Source organism: Pelophylax lessonae (genome assembly GCF_965119305.1).
Source record: "Pelophylax lessonae genome assembly, chromosome: 2".
In the NCBI taxonomy this organism is placed as follows: domain Eukaryota; kingdom Metazoa; phylum Chordata; class Amphibia; order Anura; family Ranidae; genus Pelophylax; species Pelophylax lessonae.
In genome coordinates, this window is record NC_138769.1 from 161,204,133 (window position 1) to 161,230,005 (window position 25,873).

Sequence of the window (25,873 nt, forward strand, 5' to 3'; positions counted from 1 at the left end):
AAGTAGTACAGGACCCTTTTTCTAAGTCGGAGTGACTTGTGTCGCTCCTATTAGAACGGGTCCTGTGCTAATCAATGGCAGGTGACCCACCGCGACTTGTCAGGCGACCAAGTCGCCTGACAAGTCGCGCTAGTCTGAATGGGGTCTTAGGCTCCATGCACACTGGCTTAAAAAAACACCAGTTCCCATGGCAAAAAAAAAAACAAAACAAAAAAACTAGAGCATTTTTGTACAGGAGTTTAGGAGAGCTTAGGAGATTTTGCGTTATTTCTTCCAGAAAGCTCCAATCAAAAACACAAACCAGAAGGGTTTTTTCACTGTCCCTAAAAACTGAGCTTAAAAATGCTTTTAAACGTTATAATGTGCATAGACACAAGCTAACCTTAAATTACTAAACACACAAGAGAGAAGAGTGGGGTAAACCACAATCCACGGACTCTGTGTATGCCCCAAAGATTTTGTATATATTATATATGTATAGGCTTGGCGTCCTTTCAATATATACATTACTAAACACACAACTCCTGTAGAAGCAGCGTTCTTTAGGCCTGTGTGCATGGACCCTTAAAGTGGAACTCCAGGAATTGCAGCCCTTTTAAAAAATGTGCTGGCTAATAAAGAGTTAAGTCCAAAAAAGTGTATGCCACCTTATCTCTTTCATATACATTTTTACCGATCCCTATACTTGCAACTAGAGATGGGCTCAGGTGTGTTCATATCCTAGTTCCAATCCAACTGCCCGATCCTACCAGAAAGCCAACACTGCACACCGCTAATCACAGGCAGGGAGACGTTTCCCAGTCTGCGGCGGCATAGACTAGGAAATTTCTCAGTGTCTGCGATTAGCGGTGTGCAGTGTCGGCTTTCTGGCAGGATCGGGCAGGTGGGTTGGGACTAGGATCCTGAACATGCCTGAGCCCATCCTACTTACAACTCTGGACCTTTGGGTCTCTGATACAACAGCTGCTCTACCTGCCCCTCCTTTCCTCTGACCCACACATGGAAAGTTATATGTGAATCCATTCACACATTACAAAGTACTCAGTAAATGGACAGTGGAGTGGAGAGACGGGCAGAGAGGCTGCTATGTAGCAAAGTTCCTCTCTCCTTTTAGAGTGTAGGGTATAGTGATCGCTGCACACCCAGTGATTAGTAAAAATGTCAAAAGTAAACATAAGAGATCAGTCCATGATATGACATTCACATTGTTGGACTTGTCCCTTTTTAAGTCATCATATTTCTAAACGTCCTGCAATTCCTGGAGTTTTACTTTACGCTGTATTTAAATCTAATTTTATTATTTTCTTTGGCAAGCACCAACCCATGTGTCTCCTTAATTACTATTCTGTACCTAGATGTGTGCCGACACGGAGAGTAATCTGCAAAAAGAAATAATGTTATCAAATGCAGTCATTTTCCATTCCTAATGCCTCTCTATATCAGCATATTTCTCCAACTCTAGTGTATTTGTTAGATCAGCCAACTGGAACAGCAAGCGTGTCAGGAGTCAAGTATTGAATTGGCTAGTCAAGAGGCTGTCCTGGAGGGTGGCACAGCATGATCCAGGCGTGTTGAGGCATACGGAAAGGAAAATTGTGGTATTTGAGTTGAACAATTTTCTGTTACGAATTCACATTTGGTCTTCTTTATCAGGGTCTGGGAGAAGGACTGTCTCTGTTTTCCAAAGTAACCAATCAGAATCTCTGTTTCATTCTTCAATCTGCACTAGAAAAAAAGACAAGGAAAGTCAGATTGGCTGCTATAGGCAGATATGAAGAGATGATGTTCAGATACTAAATGGACTCCAAAGCAATTTCTGATCAGACATATTTAAAGACACCCAAACAAGCACCAGTATGCGTAAACCTTTGGCTGCGGGCTTCAAACAACTCCGATAGAGGGATCATTGGCATGGTGAACGTGGCAGGCCTTGGTCAGCCTTTGAGTGACAAGTACAACAAGAGGGCTGGCAGGAATACCAGCACAGCAGCCAGTTCAGCCGTCTTGTTCAGCTCAGTTCCTATGTTCTTCTCCTTCCTCGTCCTCTCAATCTGTTCCCGTCTTTCCTTCCATTGTTTCTCCCTCGCTAACTGCTCTCCATAATGCGCCTGGTAAAACGCGTCAAAGTCAAACATTTGCTTGGCAGGGGTGGAGGAGGTTGAGGCACTGGACGCCTGTCTCTGGCCAGCAGCCTCTTTATGTGACGGGCTCTTCCCGCTGGGCTTCCTGGCGGTGCGGACGTCCGCCAGGCTCAGGATGCCCCGGTCGTACTTCTTCCTCAGGTTGGTGCTGCCCAGGACATGATAGGCCTCAGTCACCTGGCCAAATCGCCTGCTGGCGGCCGCGTTGCCGGCGTTGCGGTCCGGGTGGAAGCGGAAGGACTGCTTGTAGTAGGCAGTCTTGATCTGGGCCTGCGTGGCATTGCCGGTCACCTCCAGGATGTCATAGTAACCGGTGCGGGTCATGTACAGCGGCACCTCAGACTCCAACGCTCCATTGTTATACCCGCGACGGCGACCCCCAGTCTGGTGGAAGGATGCTCTGGAGCCACTGCCCTGACTGTAGTAGCGGGCCCCCCATGTGGCAATTTGTGGCATGTCACCTGGCACACACCAACACTGGCCCCTGAGGACAGAGGGCCACAATGTCCGTTTCCTATAGCTGCATTCAGCTGTCTCTGTGTTACCTGCACAGAATGGAGCCAGCACAGCTTCCCGTGCCCGTCCACCCGGGATAATATCTTCTGTAATATGAAACTTAGCACTTCTCTGCAACAACCTCAGCCTGACCTCCGCCATATCTACCGGAGCAGCCGCCGGTCTCCGGCAGCCAGTAGCATGACACGCTGCCAAGGAAGGCGGAGTCACGCCGGCAGTCAATCCAAGCCGTGCAGCTATTGGTAGTCAAGTCAAATCTCTCAACAATCTTACCCAATCAAGTAAATGGAAAAAAATCCACAGCGAGGCTTGAGACGCACAAATCTGAACGCAGTTCGCAAGAGTGCACTTCCTCCCATGTTTCTGGTCTCCAAATATTTGAGCTAAAGTTGCCGTGGAGGCCATTTTGTTGAAGACTTTTGTACGACTAGCCTCGGTTATAACCCTCAATCAAATGGCAAAGTTGTGGAGACGAAAATGGCTCATGCATCTCGCCATCTAGCGACTAGAGCGCCGTGTGCTCTGACGTACATTGTGTGCGCGGACTGCACGAGTTTACAGAATTTGGTATCATGGCTGGGAGTGTGAAGAGGCCGGAGCAGACTGGACCCCCAGAACTGGTGAGAGGGCGGAGGGGGACGGATAGCTATGGCTGGGCATTTCTTTTTAACCATTTCGGCGCTACTGTAGTTTTTTTTTTTTTTTTTTTTTTTTTTTGCACACATGTAAAAGTCTGCAATTTGGGCTATAAAATCACCAGAGCATTAAATATGTTCTGAAAGCAGAGGACCTGTAGAATAAAAAGATTACAATTGCAGTTTTTTATGTGGATCGATACCTGTGCAACTGGTTATTATCCACACATTTTCAGGAATAGAATATAACAAAATGAATTTTAGTGCAGACAAACACAAATACCCAATTTTTGGTAAAATATAAAAGACGAGGCTGTGTTTAGTAAACAGATACCAAAAGTGTCATGTCCTAAAAATGCGTGCGTGTATACCCCAAAATCTCCATACGTGTCACTTTAAAAACCTTTACAGCGCATCAGTTTAAAGCGGAAAAGTGGACCTTCCGCTTTAAGGCCTCCTGACCCCCTGATATGCCACATTTGGCAGGTCATTTTTTTTGGGAGGGGTACTTAGTTTTGACAGGTACCCACTCCCACTTCGCTCGGGCCACCTAGGCGATTCGAGCGGATGTTCTCTCCCCCACCTTTCCTGCAATCTTCTGGGACCCATCGCAGGTCCCAGAAGATTGCCCATCCACTCAGGACATGCATCGCAATTCGCACATGCACAGTGCGCACCCGGCTGTGAAGCCGCAAGCTGTCACAGCCGGGTGCCCACAGTAGTGATGCCAGTGCCGCTGGGAGAAGGAGAGAATGGAGGCTCCGTCCGGCCGTGTTGCTGAATCGTGGGACAGGTGAGTGTGTGTTTATTAAAAGTTAGCAGCTACACTTTTTGTAGCTGCTGACTTTTAATAAACACAAAAACTGGTGGAACTCCGCTTTAACCACTTTCCGACCAAGCTATAGCCGAATGACGTCTACAGCTCGGCCGTCTAGTTCTGGGAGGCCGTCATATAATGTTCTCCCATGATTGTGCCCACCGCGTGATCGCAGTGTCCGCCAGGCACTTATGATCACAGATTGAGGTACAGAGCCAATCAGCGCCTCTTTACCACGGGATCAGCTGTGTCCAATCACAGCTGATCATGGATGTAAATAGAAGTCAGGTATCGGCGCTGACAGCGTGAGGAGAGCGGATATCCGGCATGTGTAAAAGGGACATGATAATCAGGGCACAGATTAGAAGTGTCCTGATTAACAGTGCCTCCTCATCAGTGTCATCCATCAGTGCAGCCTCATCAGTGCAGGAGAAAAATTACCTGTTTGCAAAATTTTATAACAAACTATGAAAACATTTTTATTTTATGTTTTTCAAAATGTTTGGTAATTTTTTGTTTAGCAAAAAAAAAACTCAGTGGTGATTAAATACCACCAAAAGAAAGCTCTGTTTGTGTGAAACAAATTATAGAAAGTTCATATGGGTACAGTGTTGCATGACCATGCAATTGTCATTCAAAGTGAGAGCGCTGAAAATTGGCCTGGGCAGGAAGGGGGTACCTAGTACCGGGTGGCGCTTTCATCTTTGACCGGTAATTTTTCTGGGTTCCGTCTTTTCAACCTCTTGAATGGCCGGGTCACACATGCTCATGGGAGTCACATTACCACGGCACACAGTGGGTGATGTAAGTGTGGTCTGTATTCCACATGCATGGATTCGATTACATTACCACTGACAGGCTAATGGAGGGACTTATGACAGGGTCTCTTTTGTTATAAAAAACCCTGCTTAACAGCACTTTTTCAAAATTTACGTACAACACCAGTTTAACTATATGTATGATCAGAGCACCATTTTCTATCGGCTGTCTACTCTGGAACTGCTGCAGTTCTAATCTGTAATTTTTATTTTCTTTTAGTTTTACAATGAAGATGAAGCAAGAAAATATACACGGAAGTAAGGAAGAAATGTGTTTTGTGCACTCTGTTTGGCAGACAATTATAGCTGTATGTTAAGATTGCTATTGCTTCTTCTTTTTTTTTTTTTTTCTTAGCTCTCGTATAATAGAGATCCAGTCGCAGATGTCAGAGCGTGCGGTAGAGCTCTTGTGCTTGCCAGAAGATCAGCCGTGCTACCTGCTGGATGTGGGGTATGTTGCCTTATCAGGAATGTTCTTTATATTAAATTTGTGTATATCCTGTAGAATACAAACTGTTTATTACTCTCCTTCTCCCATTTATTCTGTAGCTGTGGCTCAGGGCTGAGTGGAGACTACATAACTGAGCAGGGACATCATTGGGTTGGAATAGACATCAGTACTGCCATGCTGGGTAAGTTGTCATGTATTCTAAGCTTTCCAGATTTTCAAAATGAAATCTGGGGACACCCTACAGACCATGCTCATTTTTAAACCAAAACTGCAAATCACACTCACAAAACCAGGTCCCTGTTTTTAACACACTCTGAAACAATTGGTCACAGATTTCAGAATAAGAGGCATGCATTGAGACAGATGCACACTGAGTGCAGGGGTCATGAGTTTTTATTACACATGCCAGTGTATACAGTAGAAACTGTGTACAGTAAGACCTGTTTTATAGAAGTGCTTAATGCATGATGTGTAGGGGTCAGGAGTGCGTATTGCATGAGGTGCAAGGGTCAGGGATGTGCAATGCATGGGGTGCAGGGGTCAGGGGTGTATGAGGTGCAGGGGTCAGGAAGGCGTAATGCCTGAGGTGCAGGGGTCAGGAAGGTATAATGCATAAGGTGCAGGGGTCAGGATTGCATAATGCCCGAGGTGCAGGGGGTCAGGATTGCATAATGCCTGAGGTGCAGGGGGTCAGGATTGCATAATGCCTGAGGTGCAGGGGGTCAGGATTGCATAATGCCTGAGGTGCAGGGGGTCAGGATTGCATAATGCCTGAGGTGCAGGGGGTCAGGTTTGCATAATGCATGAGGTGCAGGGGTCAGGATTGCATAATGCCTGAGGTGCAGGCGGTCAGGATTGCATAATGCCTGAGGTGCAGGCGGTCAGGATTGCATAATGCCTGAGGTGCAGGCGGTCAGGATTGCATAATGCCTGAGGTGCAGGCGGTCAGGATTGCATAATGCCTGAGGTGCAGGCGGTCAGGATTGCATAATGCCTGAGGTGCAGGCGGTCAGGATTGCATAATGCCTGAGGTGCAGGCGGTCAGGATTGCATAATGCCTGAGGTGCAGGCGGTCAGGATTGCATAATGCCTGAAGTGCAGGGGGTCAGGTTTGCATAATGCATGAGGTGCAGGGGTCAGGATTGCATAATGCATGAGGTGCAGGAGTCGGAAGTGCTTAATGTAAAGTGTGCAGGGCTCGGGAGTGCGTAATGCAAGGGTGTGCAGGGCCTAACATCCAGGCCAGTGCACACAGAAAACAAAAAAAAATGTCCTCCTTCCCAGTAGAGATGCCAGTACCCAGCCCCAGTGAGGCCCCTGTATATTGCACCTCTGAATGGTCGGGGATGTTTGTTTCCGAGGGAAAGGGAAACAAACATCCCGGACCATTCAGAGGTGCAATATACAGGGGCCTCACTGGGGCTGGGCACTGGCATCTCTACTGGGAAGGAGGGAAACTGGGACAGTTAGTAACTATGTTGTATTCTCATTTTGCCTTTATGCTGATGTTTTAGTAATTGCTTTTACATTTACTGTTTTACTCTTGGCTTTTGCAGATGTGGCATTGGATCGGGAAGTTGAAGGGGATCTGATCCTTGGTGATATGGGTCAAGGTATCCCATTTCGTCCTGGGACCTTTGATGGTTGCATAAGGTATGATGGCTGTATAGAAAGTGGTCTAGTTGTATTGTGTATATTATTGGTGGGAAAAAGCTTGTAATCTTTATGACATGAGACTGTCAACTTTAGTAATGGTCAGTGAAATAAAGAAAGCTATAGATTTAGTAAGCATATCTGAGGGATGGCACTGACACATTTTTTATTTCTCAGCATTTCAGCTCTTCAATGGCTTTGTAACGCTGACAAGAAATCCCACAATCCCCCACGCCGCCTTTTCCGCTTTTTCACAACTCTTTACTCTGCCTTGGTAAGTATAGTGGTATAGGAAATGCATGAGAAAAATAGTTGTAATTTTGAGTATCTATACAGTGATTGACCCAGCCTTAAAGTAGTTGTTAAGCCACTGTGTTGTCTTCATATATTCCTCTGTGGTTAATAATGTTAGGTGCCCCAGTGTCTGTGTTTTATAAAAAAAAATTCCGTTCTATACCGGATTTCAGAGCGCCTCCCTGCTCCCACGTGACCGGCTGCCACTCCCTTCTCTCAATCTGACAGCTACAGTGGAAGGGACCCAGAATCCCTCACTGATTTTAGTCGGGAGGAGAGGAGGAGAGAGGCGGCCAGTCACGTGAGAGGCGCTCTGAAATTAGATATAGAACGGCTTTTTTTAAAACAAAACAAACACTTGGCACCTAACATTATTAACCACAGGATTATATGAAAATTTGTAATTTTGGCAGCAGGAGGGGAGGGGGCGGGCACTGGCCCTAGCTGGCAGGCAGGGAGGGGGATAGAGGACAGAGGAGAGAGCGAATTACAGAGCCATGAATAACTGTGGTCAGTTTACAGGGGAGGACATAGCCAGCCAGGTATTTCAGGTGATACAAGGGGTCAAATTACACAGCACAAGCACTGTGTTCTATAACATGCTTAAAAGTACAGGATCCTTTTTTTTTTTTTTTTTTTGGGTAGCAAACGCTTTAACATACCATAATACTAGAATTTTGCAATGTTTGCAATTACAACACATAGTGGCAAATAACTCATTTTGAAGCTTAATTTGCATTGGGTGCTCTAATTAGTCTAATTAGAAACATAAAAAAAATAGTTTCTTATTTAAAAGTTGGCTTCATTAAATGTCAAATCAGAAGGTAAAAAATAGGCCATGCAGGTGAAGTTTTTTATGAGTGGTGATTTCACTATTCTTTTTTTTTTTTTTTTTTAATTATTTAATTTTAAAGGTTTCACCATAAAACAACAAATTGACCATTATGTTACAAATCACCCAAAATTCTGAATGAGTACAGTCAAATAGGAAAATGATCCAGAGCATGAATCAATGCATAGTATAACACAAAGAGCATTTCCCAAAATATTTCAGCACCCAAAGGAGGGAACCTCATTGGTTGTATCTATGAATGGGGCGACCGTCATTTTTTCTAAATCATTCATCCTGGCAAGCCATTGAGCCATCAAAGACAGGGCTTGTTGTTTCCATATATTACACTGAACAAAATTATAAACGCAAAACTTTTGTTTTTGCCCCCATTTTTCATGAGCTGAACTCAAAGATCTAAGACTTTTTCTATGTACACAAAAGGCCTATTTCTCTCAAATATTGTTCACAAATCTGTCTAAATCTGTGTTAGTGAGCACTTCTCCTTTGCCGAGATAATCCATCCACCTCACAGGTGTGGCATATCAAGATGCTGATTAGACAGCATGATTATTGCACAGGTGTGCCTTAGGCTGGCCACAATAAAATGTGCATTTTTATCACACAGCTCAATGCCACAGACGTCGCAAGTTTTGAGGGAGCGTGCAATTGGCATGCTGACTGCAGGAATGTCCACCAGAGCTATTGCCCGTGAATTGAATATTCATTTCTCAACCATAAGCCGTCTCCATTCTCTTCAGAGAATTTGGCAGTACAACCAATTGGCCTCACCACCCCAGACCATGTGTAACCACACCAGCCCAGGACCTCCACATCCAGCATCTTCACCTCCAAGACTGTCTGAGACCAGTCACCCGGACAGCTACTGCAACAATCGGTTTGCATAACAAACTGTCAGAAACCGTCTCAGGGAAGCTCATCTGCATGCTCGTCATCCTCATCGGGTTCTCAACCTGACTGCAGATTGTCGTAACCGACTTGAGTGAACAAATGCTCACATTCAATGGCGTCTGGCACTTTGGGGAGGTGTTCACTTCACGGATGAATCCCGGTTTTCACTGTACTGGGCAGATGGCAAACAGCGTGTATGGTGTTGTGTGGGTGAGCGGCATGCTGATGTCAACGTTGTGGATGAGGTGGCCCATGGTGACGGTGGGCTTATGGTATGGGCAGGCGTATTTTATGGACAGTGAACACAGGTGCATTTTATTGGTGGCATTTTGAATGCACAGAGATACCGTGACGAGATCCCGAGGCCCATTGTTGTGCCATTCATCCACGACCCTCACCTCATGTTGCAGCATGATAATGCACGGCCCCATGTTGCAAGGATCTGTACACAATTCCTGGAAAATGAAAACATCTCAGTTCTTGCATGGCCAGCATACTCACTGGACATGTCACTCATTCAGCATGTTTGCGATGCTCTGGATTGGCGTATAAGACAGCGTGTTCCAGGTCCTGCCAATATCCAGCAACTTCGCACAGCTATTGAAGAGTGGACCAACATTCCACAGGCCACAATCAACAACCTGAACAACTCTATGTGAAGGAGATGTGTTGCACTGCGTGAGGCAAATGGTGGTCACGCCAGATACTGGACCCCCCCCCCCAATACAGTAAAACTGCACATTTTAGAGTGGCCACCCTAAGGCACACCTGTGAAATAATCATGCTGTCTAATAAGCATCTTGATATGCCACACCTGTGAGGTGGATGGATTATCTCGGTAACAGAGAACTGCTCACTAACACATATTTAGATAGATTTGTGAACAATATTTGAGAGAAATGGGTCTTTTGTGTACATAGAAAAAGTCTTAGATCTTTGAGTTCAGCTCATGCAAAATGGGGGCAAAAACTATAATTTTGTTCAGTGTAGAAATGCAAACCCTTGCAGCATTTAGAAGATGGATAAATGATGACTTTTGGTAACGTTTTCTGGATAAACGCGTCGAGTTTTAAGGTTCGCCGTCTGTTGTAATTAGAGAAGGAGCTCACACATCTATCCTTGTATGAGATTGAATTACCATGTGCCTTCATTTCAGGATGTGCTCGTATCTGGCTTTCCATTAAAGCTCAAATTTAGTAAAAAAAACGTTTTTAGGGCATACCTCCCCAGGATAATAAAGTACCTCCTAATGATCTGTCTCACATTCTGCTGGCTTCTGGTTACTGTACGCCTCTAAGTGATCCTGGAGACCTTCCCATATCTATGAACTTTTGGCGCTGTTAATAACAGCTCCTGCAACAACTGTGAAGTACTTGTACCACTCACCCACTTCTTCCTGTCCCCCCAGTCATTCAAAGAACCACTATTCTCATTCTGTGAATAGGCACAGAAGATCCTGCTATTCATCTGCCCCTTTATTCACATTCTCGATGATGAATAGTAGGAGTTTTGTGACTGACCCAGAGGACAGGAAGCAGATAGCTGCCTTGAAGGGAAAATGCTCTGGAAAGCGGTGCACTTATTCATTTCCTATGCTGACACAGGCTTAAAGTAAACCAGCAGTTTTCCCATGGAAGGCAAAGCTAAAGGCTAGCTCATGCCACCTCTCTCCACTTGCATATACCCACCTTCCTTTCTGTCTTGCCACTCTGTTCAGCTCCAGGAAATTGAAAGAAGCAACCCCTTTTAGGCCCGACTTTGACTAGATGCAGAGCTGAATGCTATTTACATGAGCTGCTGTGATTGCACAAGCGTGACCTGCACCAATCGCTTAACTATAACCTAACCTAAAGTTGCAATTCTTGTATCCCATGAGATATTTGTACTTCTTCCCGACAGGCTCGTGGCTCCCGTGCAGTTCTGCAGCTATATCCTGAAAATGCTGAGCAGGTTTGGGCATTTTTAAAAAATATTTCATCCCTGTATGTCTGTATCTTGTAGGGCTGCACATCTTCACTCACCTCACGATTTGATTCGATTACGATTATCAAGGCAACGATTTGATTCCGCGATGCATCACGATTACTGCACTGCCCAATGGTTTTCAAAACTTTATAAAAAAAACAAAACATCAAGCAGTCACAAATTAAAGAATCATTTTTATTTTCATTTGCTTTTAAAGGACACTTTTGTCACACTACAGGAGAGGGTCAGAGACCGCGGACACACTACAGGAGAGGGTCAGAGACCGCGGACACACTACAGGAGAGGGTCAGAGACCGCGGACACACTACAGGAGAGGGTCAGAGACCGCGGACACACTACAGGAGAGGGTCAGAGACCGCGGACACACTACAGGAGAGGGTCAGAGACCGCGGACACACTACAGGAGAGGGTCAGAGACCGCGGACACACTACAGGAGAGGGTCAGAGACCGCGGACACACTACAGGAAAGGGTCAGAGACCGCGGACGCACTACAGGAGAGGGTCAGAGACCGCGGACACACTACAGGAAAGGGTCAGAGACCGCGGACGCACTACAGGAGAGGGTCAGAGACCGTGGACACACTACAGGAGAGGGTCAGAGACCGCGGACACACTACAGGAGAGGGTCAGAGACCGCGGACACACTACAGGAGAGGGTCAGAGACCGCGGGCACACTACAGGAGAGGGTCAGAGACCGCGGACACACTACAGGAGAGGGTCAGAGACCGCGGACACACTACAGGAGAGGGTCAGAGACCGCGGGCACACTACAGGAGAGGGTCAGAGACCGCGGACACACTACAGGAAAGGGTCAGAGACCGTGGACACACTACAGGAGAGGGTCAGAGACCGTGGACACACTACAGGAGAGGGTCAGAGACCGTGAACACACTACAGGAGAGGGTCAGAGACCGCGGACACACTACAGGAGAGGGTCAGAGACCGCGGACACACTACAGGAGAGGGTCAGAGACCGCGGACACACTACAGGAGAGGGTCAGAGACTGCAGACATGGTACAAGAGATACAATAATAATACCCTTTAGTATCACTTTAACAAATCATTGGTAAGTCTTTTGGTAGCAACTTGGATAGAATGCAGGTCAACATCAATGAAAGAAAAAAAAAAAAGGAAGGCATTCTATCTACAAGTATACTATGTTTCCAGGTGGGAAAGTTTATAGGGAAATCTCAGAAAGAACTAGACAGAAAAAAGCCCCAATGTGATAGGCACAATAGTACACAGACTAGGGGTACAGCAGAGGTGGGGGATGTGCCACTTCTATGCACTCACCCCTCACTTACATGAAGCATGACAGATTGGTCTCTCATCTTCCGAGCACTCCTAGCACCCCTCCTCCTCCCCTTGCATCTCATTTCCTGAAGCAGACTGTTTCATCCGCGGGATGTGATGATAGCTGCAGCGATGTCTTGTGTCGGCGCTGAGCAGCACTACACTGGCCCATGGGGGAGGGGACAGCTACAAATCCCGAGGAAGGGGGAGAGCGTGGTGGGGGCGGCAGGTTTGTGTTCTGCAGCGCCCGCCTCCTGAGGCTACCCACCATCCAATGAGAGGGGAACAATACAGCGCTGGATGCAGCCAGGCCACCGGTGCATTTTAAACCAGCAATGACACTTCTGTGGAGTGAGGGAGGGGGAGGAGCCAGGAATCAATTATTCTGGGTTCCCGCATTGTAACCGAATCGGAAAAGGCTGCATCTCGATGCATCGAAGCGCCGATTATTTTCAACACCTCTAGTATCTTGGCTCAGTACACAAACCATAATAAAAAAAATCGGAATTGACTATGACAGGGTTCATGCGGTCCTGGAAATCCTGGAAAAGTTTTGGAATTTTTAGATGACACTTTCCAGGCCTGGAAAGGTCATGGAAAATTAGGAAACACACTAGGTTTTGGAAAAGTCATGGAATTAAATTACTGTGGGGGAGCGGATGCTTAATTATTTTATGATAATTATATTGCCACATACTGTATTTACATTTCGCTGTATTAGCGTCCTTCCGGGTCCGTGGTATGCGCGTGCTGTCATTGGCCAGCAGCAGCCGAAGAGATGACCCAATCAGGCAGCGGGGAGGGCCGGCCGCGGTTTGCCTGGAGACACTGTGACTGGCTAGCAGCAGCAGTAACAGCCAGGAGATTATCAACCAATGAGGCAACGGAAGCGTCACTGGAGGGCGGGCCGGCCGTATGAACGTGATGATGACGTGGAAGGGGGTGGTAACCGTTTCGGTTACTGCACCCCCGCGTCATCACGTTCATGCGGCCGGCCCGCCCTCCAGTGACGCTTCCGCTGCCTCATTGGTTGATAATCTCCCGGCTGTTACTGCTGCTGCTAGCCAGTCACAGTGTCTTCAGGCAAACCGCGGCCGGCCCTCCTCACTGCCTGATTGGGTCATCTCCTCGGCTGCTGCTGGCCAGTGACTGACAGTAAGGGAAAACTGCGGACCCGGAAGGACACCTACCTGTACCAGTGCTATACGCTGAATGTAAAAATGCCCCCCCCCTGGTGCTCTTCAGCTCCCCACAGTGCTTTTCATCTTTCCCCCCCCCCCCCCCCCATATGCTTTCTGGCTCCCCCAGTGCTCTCAGCTCCCTGGCTCCCCCCTCAGTGATTTCCAGTTCCCCCCAGACAGTGCTCTCCAGTCCCCCCCTGTGCTCTCCATCCCCCTGGTTTTCCATGCCCCCCCCCCCTCCCGCGCCTTCCAACCCCCCTGCAATGCTTTCCAAACCCCCCCTTAATTCTCTCCAGTCCCCCCCCCCCCCGTGCCCTTCAGCTCCGCTCCTCCAGTGCTTTCTGCTTCCCCTGTGTTCTTCTATCTTCTATCATGTCCGCAGCCTCTGACCACCTCCTGTATCATGTCCGCAGCCTCTGACCACCTCCTGTATCATGTCCGCAGCCTCTGACCACCTCCTGTATCATGTCCGCAGCCTCTGACCACCTCCTGTATCATGTCCGCAGCCTCTGACCACCTCCTGTATCATGTCCGCAGCCTCTGACCACCTCCTGTATCATGTCCGCAGCCTCTGACCACCTCCTGTATCATGTCCGCAGCCTCTGACCACCTCCTGTATCATGTCTGCAGCCTCTGACCACCTCCTCCATCATGTCCGCAGCCTCTGACCACCTCCTCTATCATGTCCGCAGCCTCTGACCACCTCCTCTATCATGTCTGCAGTCTCTTACCTTCTCTTGTATCATGTCCGCAGCCTCTGACCACCTCCTGTATCATGTCCGCAGCCTCTGACCTTGTCCTGCATCATGTCCGCAGCCTCTGACCTTCTCCTGTATCATGTCCGCTAAATGTACAGTGTGTGTCGTAAAACGTTTGACATTTCGAACATGGGAGAGGCAGCGCTGTCTAGCCACGCTAAATGTGCAAAGCACCAGTCTGCAGCTGCGTGCTTGACAGCTTCCAATCCGTTCGCTGGCTTTTTCACCCGTGCGCCTGAAGTGACACCGGCTCCCAGCTGCGGCAGCGGTGCTTCCATCTCATCCACTGTAAAACAAGGGACCATTTTGAGGCACGCTGTATCCAGAAACGAAACCCTAACTGCAGAGGTACTACAAAGATTGTCATTTATTTTAGTAAAAATATGCTGGGTGTGACATGGATTTTCTTCTTATTTAACATGTATACATAGACATTTCATGAAACATTAGGTCATGAATATTTACGTGAAGTCATGGAAAAGTCATGGAATTTTTTTTGGTGAAAATGTGTATGAACCCTGCTATGAAGTCTACTGATTTGCTGTGTATCTTCTCTTGAAGCTGGAATTAGTTACAGCCCAGGCAATGAGAGCTGGATTTACTGGAGGGATGGTAGTCGATTTTCCAAACAGTACAAAGGCTAAAAAGTAAGTCCCTCCTTTTTTTTTTTTCTACAAACCCAAAATTTTACACACAAATTATTTTCTCACATGTTTATCTTATAGCACACTGGGCATTAAAAACGCCACTTTTAGGAGCGTTTGTCGTTTTTTATCTGCCTCTAAACGCCCCTCAATGTTAGGTTATGTGTCCATGTACACAGAGGCATTGGATTGGATTGGCAGGTGGAAATCAAACCCACTGCCAGTGTGTTCAGAAGCAGCAGTATTTTGGCAGGAAAAAACACTTGACGCCCCTAAACGAGTGTAAGCGTGTCTAAGCGTGCATCAACACTGGGCATGTTTAGTGCCAGAATAAATGTTATTTCCATTGCCACTGTTACCTTAAAGGTGTAGTTCTGAAGGGTCACCCCAACTGTGTATTCATTAATTTGCATGCATGTACACACACGCTTACAGATTTGTTTTTTCTACCAGATTTTTCCTGTGTCTGTTTGCAGGCGTATCAGGGGTGTTACCTAAGGTAAGTTTACCCAGACAGGTTCTTTGCATTGTGCACTAAATACATTTTGCTGGCCTGAATGGCTGCAATCCTCTGTTCTAGTATAAACACGATTACAAGGTATCTAAGAGTTCTAGTCACTAGATCTGGTCATACATTATACAATTTTCTTGAAATTTACCTTCAACTATGTAGTACAAAGGCCTGTATAATTAGATACAAGTGAAAGTGTTTCGTTTTGACCTCCCTATTATATGGTTTTTGGTAAATCTAACAGAAAATTGTTCAAGAAAGCTGAACATGTATGGCCAACCTAAAGAAGAATACATTGATATCTGAGTTAGGGTAAATGTAAAATTCTATATTACACTTAACTCAAGGGTTGCTATTAAGTTACAATCTGTCTGAGTAGTAGAGGTATCTGAAGTTATTCATAGACACTAGTTTTTGGCTACGTAATTTGAATGCTCACTACAGTAAACTGGCTATAGGCTTATGACTATGGGACTGGCCTCTTGTATATAGAGTATACTTTAACTATGAAACATTCTAGTGGAAAGTTAAAAATTAAAAAAATTTGGCAATATGACATACTTCTGTGTCTGTCATTGCTGTTAAAGTCATGCATTAAATTATTCGTCTGACTAACCTATAAAGAAAAAAAAATGCTACTCTTGGAAGGGAAAAGGATTCAGGGTTACTTATTTCAGATGATTGCAAAATGAGAAAATAGTGGGACCAGGCAGTGGGAAGTGAAAAGAATTTTAGGATGCATCACTAGAGGGATCACCAGCAGGAGGAAGGAGGTTCTGATTCCCCTATATGGATCTTTAGTGACACCTCATTTAGAATATTGGGGTTGATTTACTAAAGGCAAATAGTCTGTGCACAGCAAATGCAGTTGTTCTAGATCTGAGGGGGACATGCAAGGAAAAAAAAAACATTTTTGCTTGCACATGATTGGATGATAGAAATCAGCAGAGCTTACCATGCACTTGCAGTGCACAGACTATTTGCCTTTAGTAAATCAACCCCATTGTGTCCAGTTCTGGATACTTAACTTACAAAAAGATATTTATACGATAGAAGGGGCCCAGATCAAACATTGTGAAAGGGAAGAAAAAGAGCGACTTCAGGAACTTAAAGGATAAATCCCTGCATCTATGGACCTCCACGACTTAACCCTAACCTATCTATCCCTGTAAAGAAGAAATCAGTATACTTACCTTTTTTGAAGCTGATCCGACCCAATCTTCATTGGAGGAAATTCTGCAGAGGACACGGCCGACAACTGCTGTGAAATGAATGGGAAGTGACATCACCCAGAGAGTTACTATGGAGCTTGCGTTGTCGGCTGTGACCTCTGAACCCACCTCCACAGCGAAGCTGCGGCTGACAGCTCAGTGTGGGATCGGGTCGGATCGGCTTCAGAAAAGGTATGTATACTGATTTCTTCTTTACAGGGCTAGATAGGTTAGTGTTAGATTGTGGAGGTCTATAGATGCAGGGATTATAGTGCTACGGTGGACATATTCTTTAATATGTACAGTCTGGAGGAAAGAAGGGAAAGGGGAGACATGATTGAAATCTTTAATTACATCAAGAGGTTGAATAAGGTTCAAAAGGGCGGTACTTTCAATGTGAAACCAAAATCAAGAACACGGGGTCATGATCTCAAACTAACTGGAGGAAAGTTTAAAGTATTATTTTACTGATAGGGTAGTTGATGGTTGGTATAGCTGCACGATTAATTGTTAAAAAATCGCAATTTCGACCCATGATCTTAAAGTATAACTAAAGGCGAAACGTTTATTTTAGTTTTGCATAGAGTGGAACTGGATTAGAACCAGATTGTGTTACTGTCTGTGCCCCCCTTAAGGAGATTCACCCTCTCTATTTGTCCTGTTTACCCTTTTTATTAAAAATGAAAGTAACCGAAAACCCCAAATTTTGGGTTGTCCCCAAAAAAGTAATAGAGTGGAAATCTTCAGATGGGGGCACTAATTCTGGGGACAGGGGAGTCCTCAATAATTTCCCTTAATTTGCAGGGATTATCTCTCACTTCCTGCTTGGCTATAGGACAGGAAGTCAAGGAAAATCTCCACAATGGACACAAATGGCGAAAAAAATCTAGCAGGGGTTATGACCCTCCCGAGCTGCTCTATCCAAAATAGAAAAAAAAAGTTTTGCCTATAGTTTAACTTTAATCCACCATTTCTGGGATTCAAGTAACAAGTGCAGAGCAGTTCTCTGCTCACAGCTGTCAAGTCAAAAAAAAAAAAAAAAGCACCCAGCAAAGTTTCTCACAACATTGCTCAGTGCTGAGAGCTAAAAAGAAACATTGTATCATTTGGTTCTTTTAGATGAAAGGAATAACCTTCGGTCTGCAAATTAAAGCGATGCATACTAGCCCATTATGCCTTTGTCTTGCAGGTTTTTTTTTTTTTTTTTTTTTTTTTGTTTCTAGGGTTTACAACCGCTTTAAGTCAGTTTAACCTCTTAAAGACTAAGCCTTTTTCTGACACTTGTTGCTTACAAGTTAAAAGAAGAACCCCCAAACATTATATATATTTATATACAGTGTGTGTGTATATATATATATATATATATATATATATATATATATATATATATATAATTTTTTTTTTTTTAGCAGAGACCTTAGAGAATAAAATGGTGGTCAGTGCAATCTTTTATGCTACACTGTATTTGCAGAGGTCTTTCAAAAGCAATTTTTTGGGGAAAAATACACTTCAATTAATTAAAAAAACAAAACCATAAAGTTAGCCCAATTTTTTTGTATAATGTGAAAGATGATGTTACGCTGAGAATTGTGATCTTTATTCTAAGCAAAAAAAATAGTGATTCTCATTTTATCCAATCTATCTATCTATCTATCTATCTATCTATCTATCTATCTATCTATCTATCTATCTATCTATCTATCTATCTATCTCACAGTATCTCACAAAAGTGAGTAAACCTCTAACATTTTTTTAAATATTTTATCATATCTTTTCATGTGACAACACTGAAGAAATGTTACTTTGCTACAATGTAAAGTAGTGAGTGTACAGCTTGTATACAGTATACATTTGTTGTCCCCCCAAATAACTCAACACACAGCCATTAATGTCTAAACCGCTGGCAACAACACTGAGTACACCCGTAAGTGAAAATGTCCAAGTTGGGCCCAATTAGCCATTTTCCCTCCCCAGTGTCATGTGACTCGTTAGTGTTACAAAGTCTCCAGTGTTAATGGGAAGCAAGTGTGTTAAATTTGGTGATATCGCTCTCACTCTATACTGGTCACTGGAAGTACAACATAGCACCTCATGGCAAAGAACTCTCTGAGTATCAAAAGAAAAAAAGAATTGTTGTTTTACATAAAGATGGCATAGGCTATAAGAAGATTGCCAAGACCCTGACACTGAGCTGCAGCATGGTGCCCAAGACCATACAGTGGTTTAACAGGACAGGGTCCACTTAGAACAGGCCTCGCCATGGTCGACCAAAGGAGTTAAGTGCACGTGTTCAGCGTCATATCCAGAGGTTGTCTTTGGGAAATAGAGGTATGAGTGCTGCCAGCATTGCTGCAGAGGTTGAAGGGGTGGGGGGTCAGCCTGTCAGTGCTCAGACCATACGCCACACACTGCATCAAATTGGTCTGCATGGCTGTCTTCCCAGATGGAAGCCTCTTCTAAAGATGATGCTGAAGGCAAGCAGACTAAGGACATATATTACTGGATCCATGTCCTGTGGTCTGATGAGACAAGACAAACTTATTTAGTTCAGATGGTGTCAAGTGTGTGTGGCAGCAACCAGGTGAGTACAAAGACATGTGTGTCTTGCCTAAAGTCAAGTATAGTGGTGGGAGTGTCATGGTCTGGGGCTGCATAAGTGCTGCTGGCACTGGGGAGCTACAGTTCATTGAGGGAACCATGAATGCCAACATGTACTGTGACATACTGAAGCAGAGCATGATCCTCTCACTTTGGAGACTGGGCTACAGGGGAGTAGTCCAACATAACGACCTCAAACACCTCCAAGATGACCACTGCCTTGCTAAAGAAGCTGCAGGTAAAGGTGATGGACTGGCAAAGCATGTCTCCAGACCTAAACCCTATTGAGCATGTGTGGGGCATCCTCAAACGGAAAGTGGAGGAGCGCAAGGTCTCTAACATCCACCAGCTCCGTGATGTGTTCATGGAGGAGTGGAAGAGGACTCCAGTGGCAACCTGTGAAGCTCTGGTGAACTGCATGCCCAAGAGGGTTAAGGCAGTGCTGGAAAATAATGGTGGCCACACAAAATATTGATAATTTGAGCCCAATTTGGACATTTCCACTTAGGGGTGTACTCACTTTTGTTGCCAGCAGTTTAGACATTAATGGATGTGTGTTGAGTTATTTTGAAGGGAAAGCAAATTTACACTGTTATACAAGCTGTACACTCACTACTTTACATTGTAGCAAAGTGTCATTTCTTCAGTGTTGTCGCATGAAAAGATATAAAATATTTACGAAATGTGACGGGTGTACTCACTTTTCTGAGATACTGTGTGTGTGATATATATATATATATATACACACACACACATAATTTACACTGTGTGTATGTATGTGTGTGTGTGTATATATGTGTGTATATATATATATATACAGTACAGACCAAAAGTTTGGACCCACCTTCTCATTCAAAGAGTTTTCTTTATTTTCAAGACTTTGAAAATTTTAGAGTCACACTTCAAGAGGTAGTCACCTGAAATGGTTTTCCCTTCACAGGTGTGCCCTGTCAGGTTTAATAAGTGTGATTTCTTGCCTTATAAATGGGGTTGGGGCCATCAGTTGTGTTGTGCAGAAGTCAGGTGGATACACAGCTGATAGTCCTACTGAATAGACTGTTAGAATCAGGGCTGTCTTTAACACAGGGCAAAAGGGACAGCTGCCCCGGGTCTAGTCATTGTTGTGGGGCCCAAAGCAGCTGCCCCTTGAGCCCCCAAATAGTTGATAAGTGGATTCAAGAGGGCCCAAGAAAATTTTTGCCCAGGGTCCAATCAAGAATAAAGACGGCCCTGGTTAGAATTTGTATTATGGCAAGAAAAAAGCAGCTAAGTACAGGAAAACGAGTGGCAGAAGAGACTTGTTTGGGCTAAAGAACACAAGGAATGGACATTAGACCAGTGGAAATCTGTGCTTTGGTCTGATGAGTCCAAATTTGAGATCTTTGGTTTCAACCACCGTGTCTTTGTGCGACGCAGAAAAGGTAAACGGATGGACTCTACATGCCTGGTTCCCAACGTTAAGCATGGAGGAGGAGGTGTGATGGTGTGGGGGTGCTTTGCTGGTGACACTGTTGGGGATTTATTCAAAATTGAAGGCATACTGAACCAGCATGGCTACCACAGCATCTTGCAGCGGCATGCTATTCCATCCGGTTTGCGTTAAGTTGTACCATCATTTATTTTTCAACAGGACAATGACCCCAAACACACCTCCAGGCTGTGTAAGGGCTTTTTTTTTTTTTTTTTTTTTTTTTTTTGGTGGCCGGTATGGGGAGTGTAAGGGCTATTTGACCAAGAAGGAGAGTGATGGGGTGCTGCGCCAGATGACCTGGCCTCCACAGTCACCGGACCTGAACCCAATCGAGATGCTTTGGGGTGAGCTGGACCGCAGAGTGAAGGCAAAAGGGCCAACAAGTGCTAAGCATCTCTGGGAACTCCTTCAAGACTGTTGGAAGACCATTTCAGGTGACTACCTCTTGAAGCTCATCAAGAGAATGCCAAGAGTGTGCAAAGCAGTAATCAAAGCAAAAGGTTGCTACTTTGAAGAACCTAGAATATGACATTTTCAGTTGTTTCACACTTTTTTGTTATGTATATAATTCCACATGTGTTAATTCATAGTTTTGATGCCTTCAGTGTGAATCTACAATTTTCCTAGTCATGAAAATAAAGAAAACTCTTTGAATGAGAAGGTGGGTTCAAACTTTTGGTCTGTATTGTGTGTGTGTGTATGTATGTATATATATATGTATATATGTGTGTATATATATATATATATATATATATATATATATATATTTACTGTCATCACTTTTCTATGCTTCTAAAATTCATTGATGCGCTCTTTGAAGGTCTTAGCATGCAGAATGTGGACGTTGACAAAATAAATCTGTCAAAGCATAGATATGGGAGCTGCCATTGTAGACTTGTTTTTTAAGATGTAAGCTTTGGGGTTGTCATTCCTATCATTGTTTCTCTGCTTTTTGAGTTACTGACCTATTAAGAAAAGCATATGAGGTGCTCTGAAAATTCAGTGGTAGCCAGCATTTTACTGTAAGCCTGCCGGCTCCGGTACCAAGTGTCAAGTACCATGCATGGAGGGTGACTTTATCACTTTGTGCTTTCATGTGACAGGGATTGGGTGAAGAGTCAGCCGAACAAGGAGTAACACATCAAGCTTCATTTGTCAAAGAGAGGTAATTTTGTTGTATATGTACTTAGTTTATAATGTATATTGTTATTGTGCACAGTTCTGTGGTGTTTGATGTATGTAGATATTGTTTTCCGTTCTCCACTATAAACAGCAGTATTGCTCCGCACTCTGTCCTGCATTTTACAGCCTATTTATAAAATGCAGGCCTTGATGTTGGAGTTTGCTGAATATCTAATTTTTCTATGCTTAATGCAGTAGAGCTTTATAGAGCTGTGCTTTATAAATTTGTATTTTTTTAAACTTTTTAAAGCAGGGGTAAGGCCATAGTAAAGCCTACTGCTTGTTGAATGAAACCCCTAGCATTTTTATAGATGTTTTAATATTATAGATGAATCCATATTTTGCTTATTTTGGCTTATTGGTCCAGATAGCTCAATGCCTTGTGTGTTTCCTTCTTGCTGGTGGTTACACTGTGCTGCCAGAAGATGGACCTGCAGAGTCATCATACACATTGCCCGTTGGCAATTTTTCTCTCCCCATACCTGCTTATGGCAGAATATCACAGTTGTCCTTTCTCACAATTGATAATTTTTCCACAGTTTTAGAAGTTTAAAAAAATGTGATTGTTTCTCCCTTGAATCCTTAATGTTTCTCTATGTGGAATATTATTTGGTGTGCTGACACAGATGTCTGTCTATTTATGCTGGAAGGAACAGGATCCACCTTACAGCTTACAAGACAGACCACAGTAATAGAGGTTATACGTCATGCCTGCTATTAGGTGCTGGCATGTTTTCCTGCCTCTTACATTTACATGATAACATAATAATAACCATTTACTAATATACAGGATGAGATTTAAAAATGCCAAAGGGAAATCTGTAAAGAAGAGCAAAGACTGGATACTTGAAAAGAAAGAACGACGCAGACGGCAAGGAAAGTGAGTAGTTGTTTATTTCTGATTATGTCAAAGTCTCATGAAGTCATAATGCTCTTTTATTTGGAAACTTTCAGTTTGGACTTACAGTTCAAGGTTCTTACATTTAAGAATGGCATTCCTGCTAGCTGGGGGGAGAGCATACTAAAACTAAACCTTACCAGTTTCCCTAAGAAAACAATGTTTACCCCACCTCTGTGGTGCAGTCGATGCATTGTTTGGAAATGGTTTCATACTGGATTTTTAAAGATTGATGGGCAGTCATTTGTTTCCTCAGTAAACACTTTCTAGGTAATGTCTTCCTATCTGTAGCATTTCCCAACTATTGCAGTTGAAATAAAAAAAGCAAGGGTGCCAGGTCAAAAGGAGTAAATGAAAGATGAGAACTTTATTTTAGCAACTTACATGGGGAATAGCAGTCATCAGCCTGTGTAGTAGCCAAGAAGGATCCTCACAGTGAAGACAGATGGTGCATGCTCATCTACAGACCCCCAGCGGCAATCTAATCACGTGTGAAAGGCTGTGCAGACACTGGGCTGATTCTGGGTATAGCGGAGACTCCCTGAATGGCAGCCTCACTATAGCCCGTGACCGGAAATAACGCAGTGGCGCACTGCCAGTTCCTCCACGGAATCCAGCAGGGGCAAAAGACAGCAAAGACAAAACAAGTAGTGGAGGGCAAGCCGCAACGTTGTTTCGGAGGTCCTCCTCCTTCTTCAGGCAGGGCCGCCCCTCCACTGTCATGAACTTATATACGAACTGTGACTTATGACCTCAATTAAAAAGGGGGGCACTTTGATAAAAAAGCATCAAATTAGAAAAAAGGAAGAAGACAAGGGGCTATTGAAGAATACAAAAATAGCCCTCATAATTATATCATAAAAAGACTTGTATGGACAACATGGACAATTTTAACTTGTAAACATGTGTCAGAAATAGGCCTGGTCCTTAAGTGGTTAACCAACGTCCAATTTAATCATTTTGTCAAATCCATCATTCAGTTTTATTGAACTTTGTATGTCCACCATTAGATTTATATGGTTACTTTTTAAATTCCTTATCTGTATCTATTTGGAATCGCCAATACCGATCAAGTACAATACAGAAGTTATACCTTTTTTAGGTGCCATGATAAGCACTGATGTAAGATCTGTCGGTGTGGGTTCAAATGCAAACAGTTCAAAAATGTAAACAATGTTAAAATATGCTCAAATTAACAATAGTGTAATATATTCTGGGAATTATATATGAGTAGTCTAGGAGAGGCTACCTATAGCGCTTGCTCTAAAAGACATACAATAAACAGTGCATAAATAGTCCCATAAATATATTATTGGCAGCTGCTATAGTAAGAGGATATATGTAAATAAGTAGTTATTCTGGAAATTATAGTATACAAATATGAACACTGTGTGCTCACTAGTTGGGAAATAAGAGTAAATCTAAAAATGATCACACACAGTGATGACTAGATGACAAAAAAACCTAACCTTCCTATGTCTGTTAAAGGGGGAAAAAAGTATTGTCCACGGTTCTTCAAGGTAAACGCCACCTTTTATTTTCAATCCATAGCCACTAAAACTTTTGAAAACTACTATAAAAATTCCAATGTTCTCTCTGGCATGTTGCTTCCTTACAGTATGGCAAACCTGAGTGTGCTGTGCACTACATACAGAAAGGCCAAACAAATGTTGGTGAAAATTAAGGCAGACATTCGCAATATATATATTTTTTGTTATCCAAATAGTATTATTTTCTACGTTTTTTTTTTTTTTTTTTTTTATGTTGTGGAGTTGCAGTAACTTTACTGCTGATAAAAAAAAAAAAAAATAATAATACCACCAACATAATTCCTGTTGAACCAATTGGAGATACTCAGATTGGCTTGATGTGTCTATGAATTTTTCTCTTAAAGGCATAATGAATTCAGGTGAATCCAGTGGATTGCAATAAATCAAAACTTATTTGGAACTGTGAAGTTTTGTGCTTACCTGGTGATTGATTGTTTGTTTTTGTTTTTTTTGTCAATTCAGGGAAGTTCGAGCAGATACAAAGTACAGTGGTCGCAAGAGAAGACCTAATTTTTAATTATGTGACTCTCCTCCTTGTGGGAGGAATCCAGCTATACAGTGTGCTGCATTGAACTGAGTATGTTATGAGTGGGTTTTTATCCATTACATAAACCTGGAATATCACATAGAAAACCAAGTTCCAGTATCGTTTCTGATGCATGGAAGCAGAAGTGGAATGTGCTTGTACTGAGGACTATACAGTTCAGAATACTGGACCACACATCAATTAATTTGCATTCTATGCGAAATCTTACCATCACTGGAGATGTAGAATCTGTTACCTGCAATTCTGGGAGTTCAGTCAATAAGTGCCTTTAATGTTACTTGGAGCACCACCTACAGTTTCAAATTTTACATTCTATATCATGTCTGTATGGTCATACGCCCTTAAAATCTATGTGCTTCAAAGAGTGTCTCTTGGGGCTTCTTGTACTGGCCACAGGAAGACATTTTGGTTGACTGTGAATTTCCTCATATGCCATCTTTCATACCTGTACTTATACAGAGTGCAATTTTATGTTGAAATAAATTCTGTGGATACTGTGGACATCTGATTATTGTTTGTTTAAATTTAGGTGGAAGTCAATTTGGTTTATAATGATGTTAGCATACAGTGGTAGGGTTTCACCAATACCGTATTTTACTGGCAAGTACGAGTATCAATACTTTTGGTCAAGTACTCGCCGATATTGAGTACCGATACCTTTGCAGTGCGATTTGAGCCCATCCCAAATAAATGGGCTCAAATTGCACTGCAAAGAATTGCAGACGATTTGAACAGGAATACAATGCAATTCAGGTCCAAATCGCATGCGGTTTCCCCCACTGCTCCTGTGTGAACCCAGTATAGAAAGACAGGGAAACTCCATCTAAGTGCAACAATGGGAAAATGGTTTATTAAAAAATTTAACAACTAACATATTAAAAGTACATATCAGTGATATGCCAAATACAATTCTGCACGGTCTCTGAACTTCCCACATCTCATCCAGCCCTGTGAGCACTGCAATCGGTCGTGAT

General features: G+C 43.7%; 2 protein-coding genes across 2 annotated transcripts; one reads left to right on the plus strand and one right to left on the minus strand.

The window, feature by feature from the left end:
- Nucleotides 1-1,341: 1,341 nt before the first annotated feature.
- On the minus strand, nt 1,342-2,854 carry DNAJC30 (DnaJ heat shock protein family (Hsp40) member C30). Its single transcript, XM_082244735.1, has one exon. It carries the CDS (start codon nt 2,796-2,798, stop codon nt 1,935-1,937), a length of 864 nt encoding a protein of 287 aa, XP_082100861.1. The 5' UTR covers nt 2,799-2,854; the 3' UTR covers nt 1,342-1,934.
- Nucleotides 2,855-3,164: 310 nt separating this feature from the next.
- BUD23 (BUD23 rRNA methyltransferase and ribosome maturation factor) lies at nt 3,165-25,198 on the plus strand. The gene is made up of 12 exons (XM_082246028.1): nt 3,165-3,277; nt 5,148-5,185; nt 5,283-5,378; nt 5,477-5,559; nt 6,935-7,031; nt 7,209-7,305; nt 10,966-11,016; nt 14,849-14,934; nt 15,385-15,430; nt 21,826-21,887; nt 22,695-22,784; nt 24,815-25,198. Exons 1-12 carry the CDS (start codon nt 3,230-3,232, stop codon nt 24,867-24,869), a joined length of 849 nt encoding a protein of 282 aa, XP_082102154.1. The 5' UTR covers nt 3,165-3,229; the 3' UTR covers nt 24,870-25,198.
- Nucleotides 25,199-25,873: the final 675 nt, after the last annotated feature.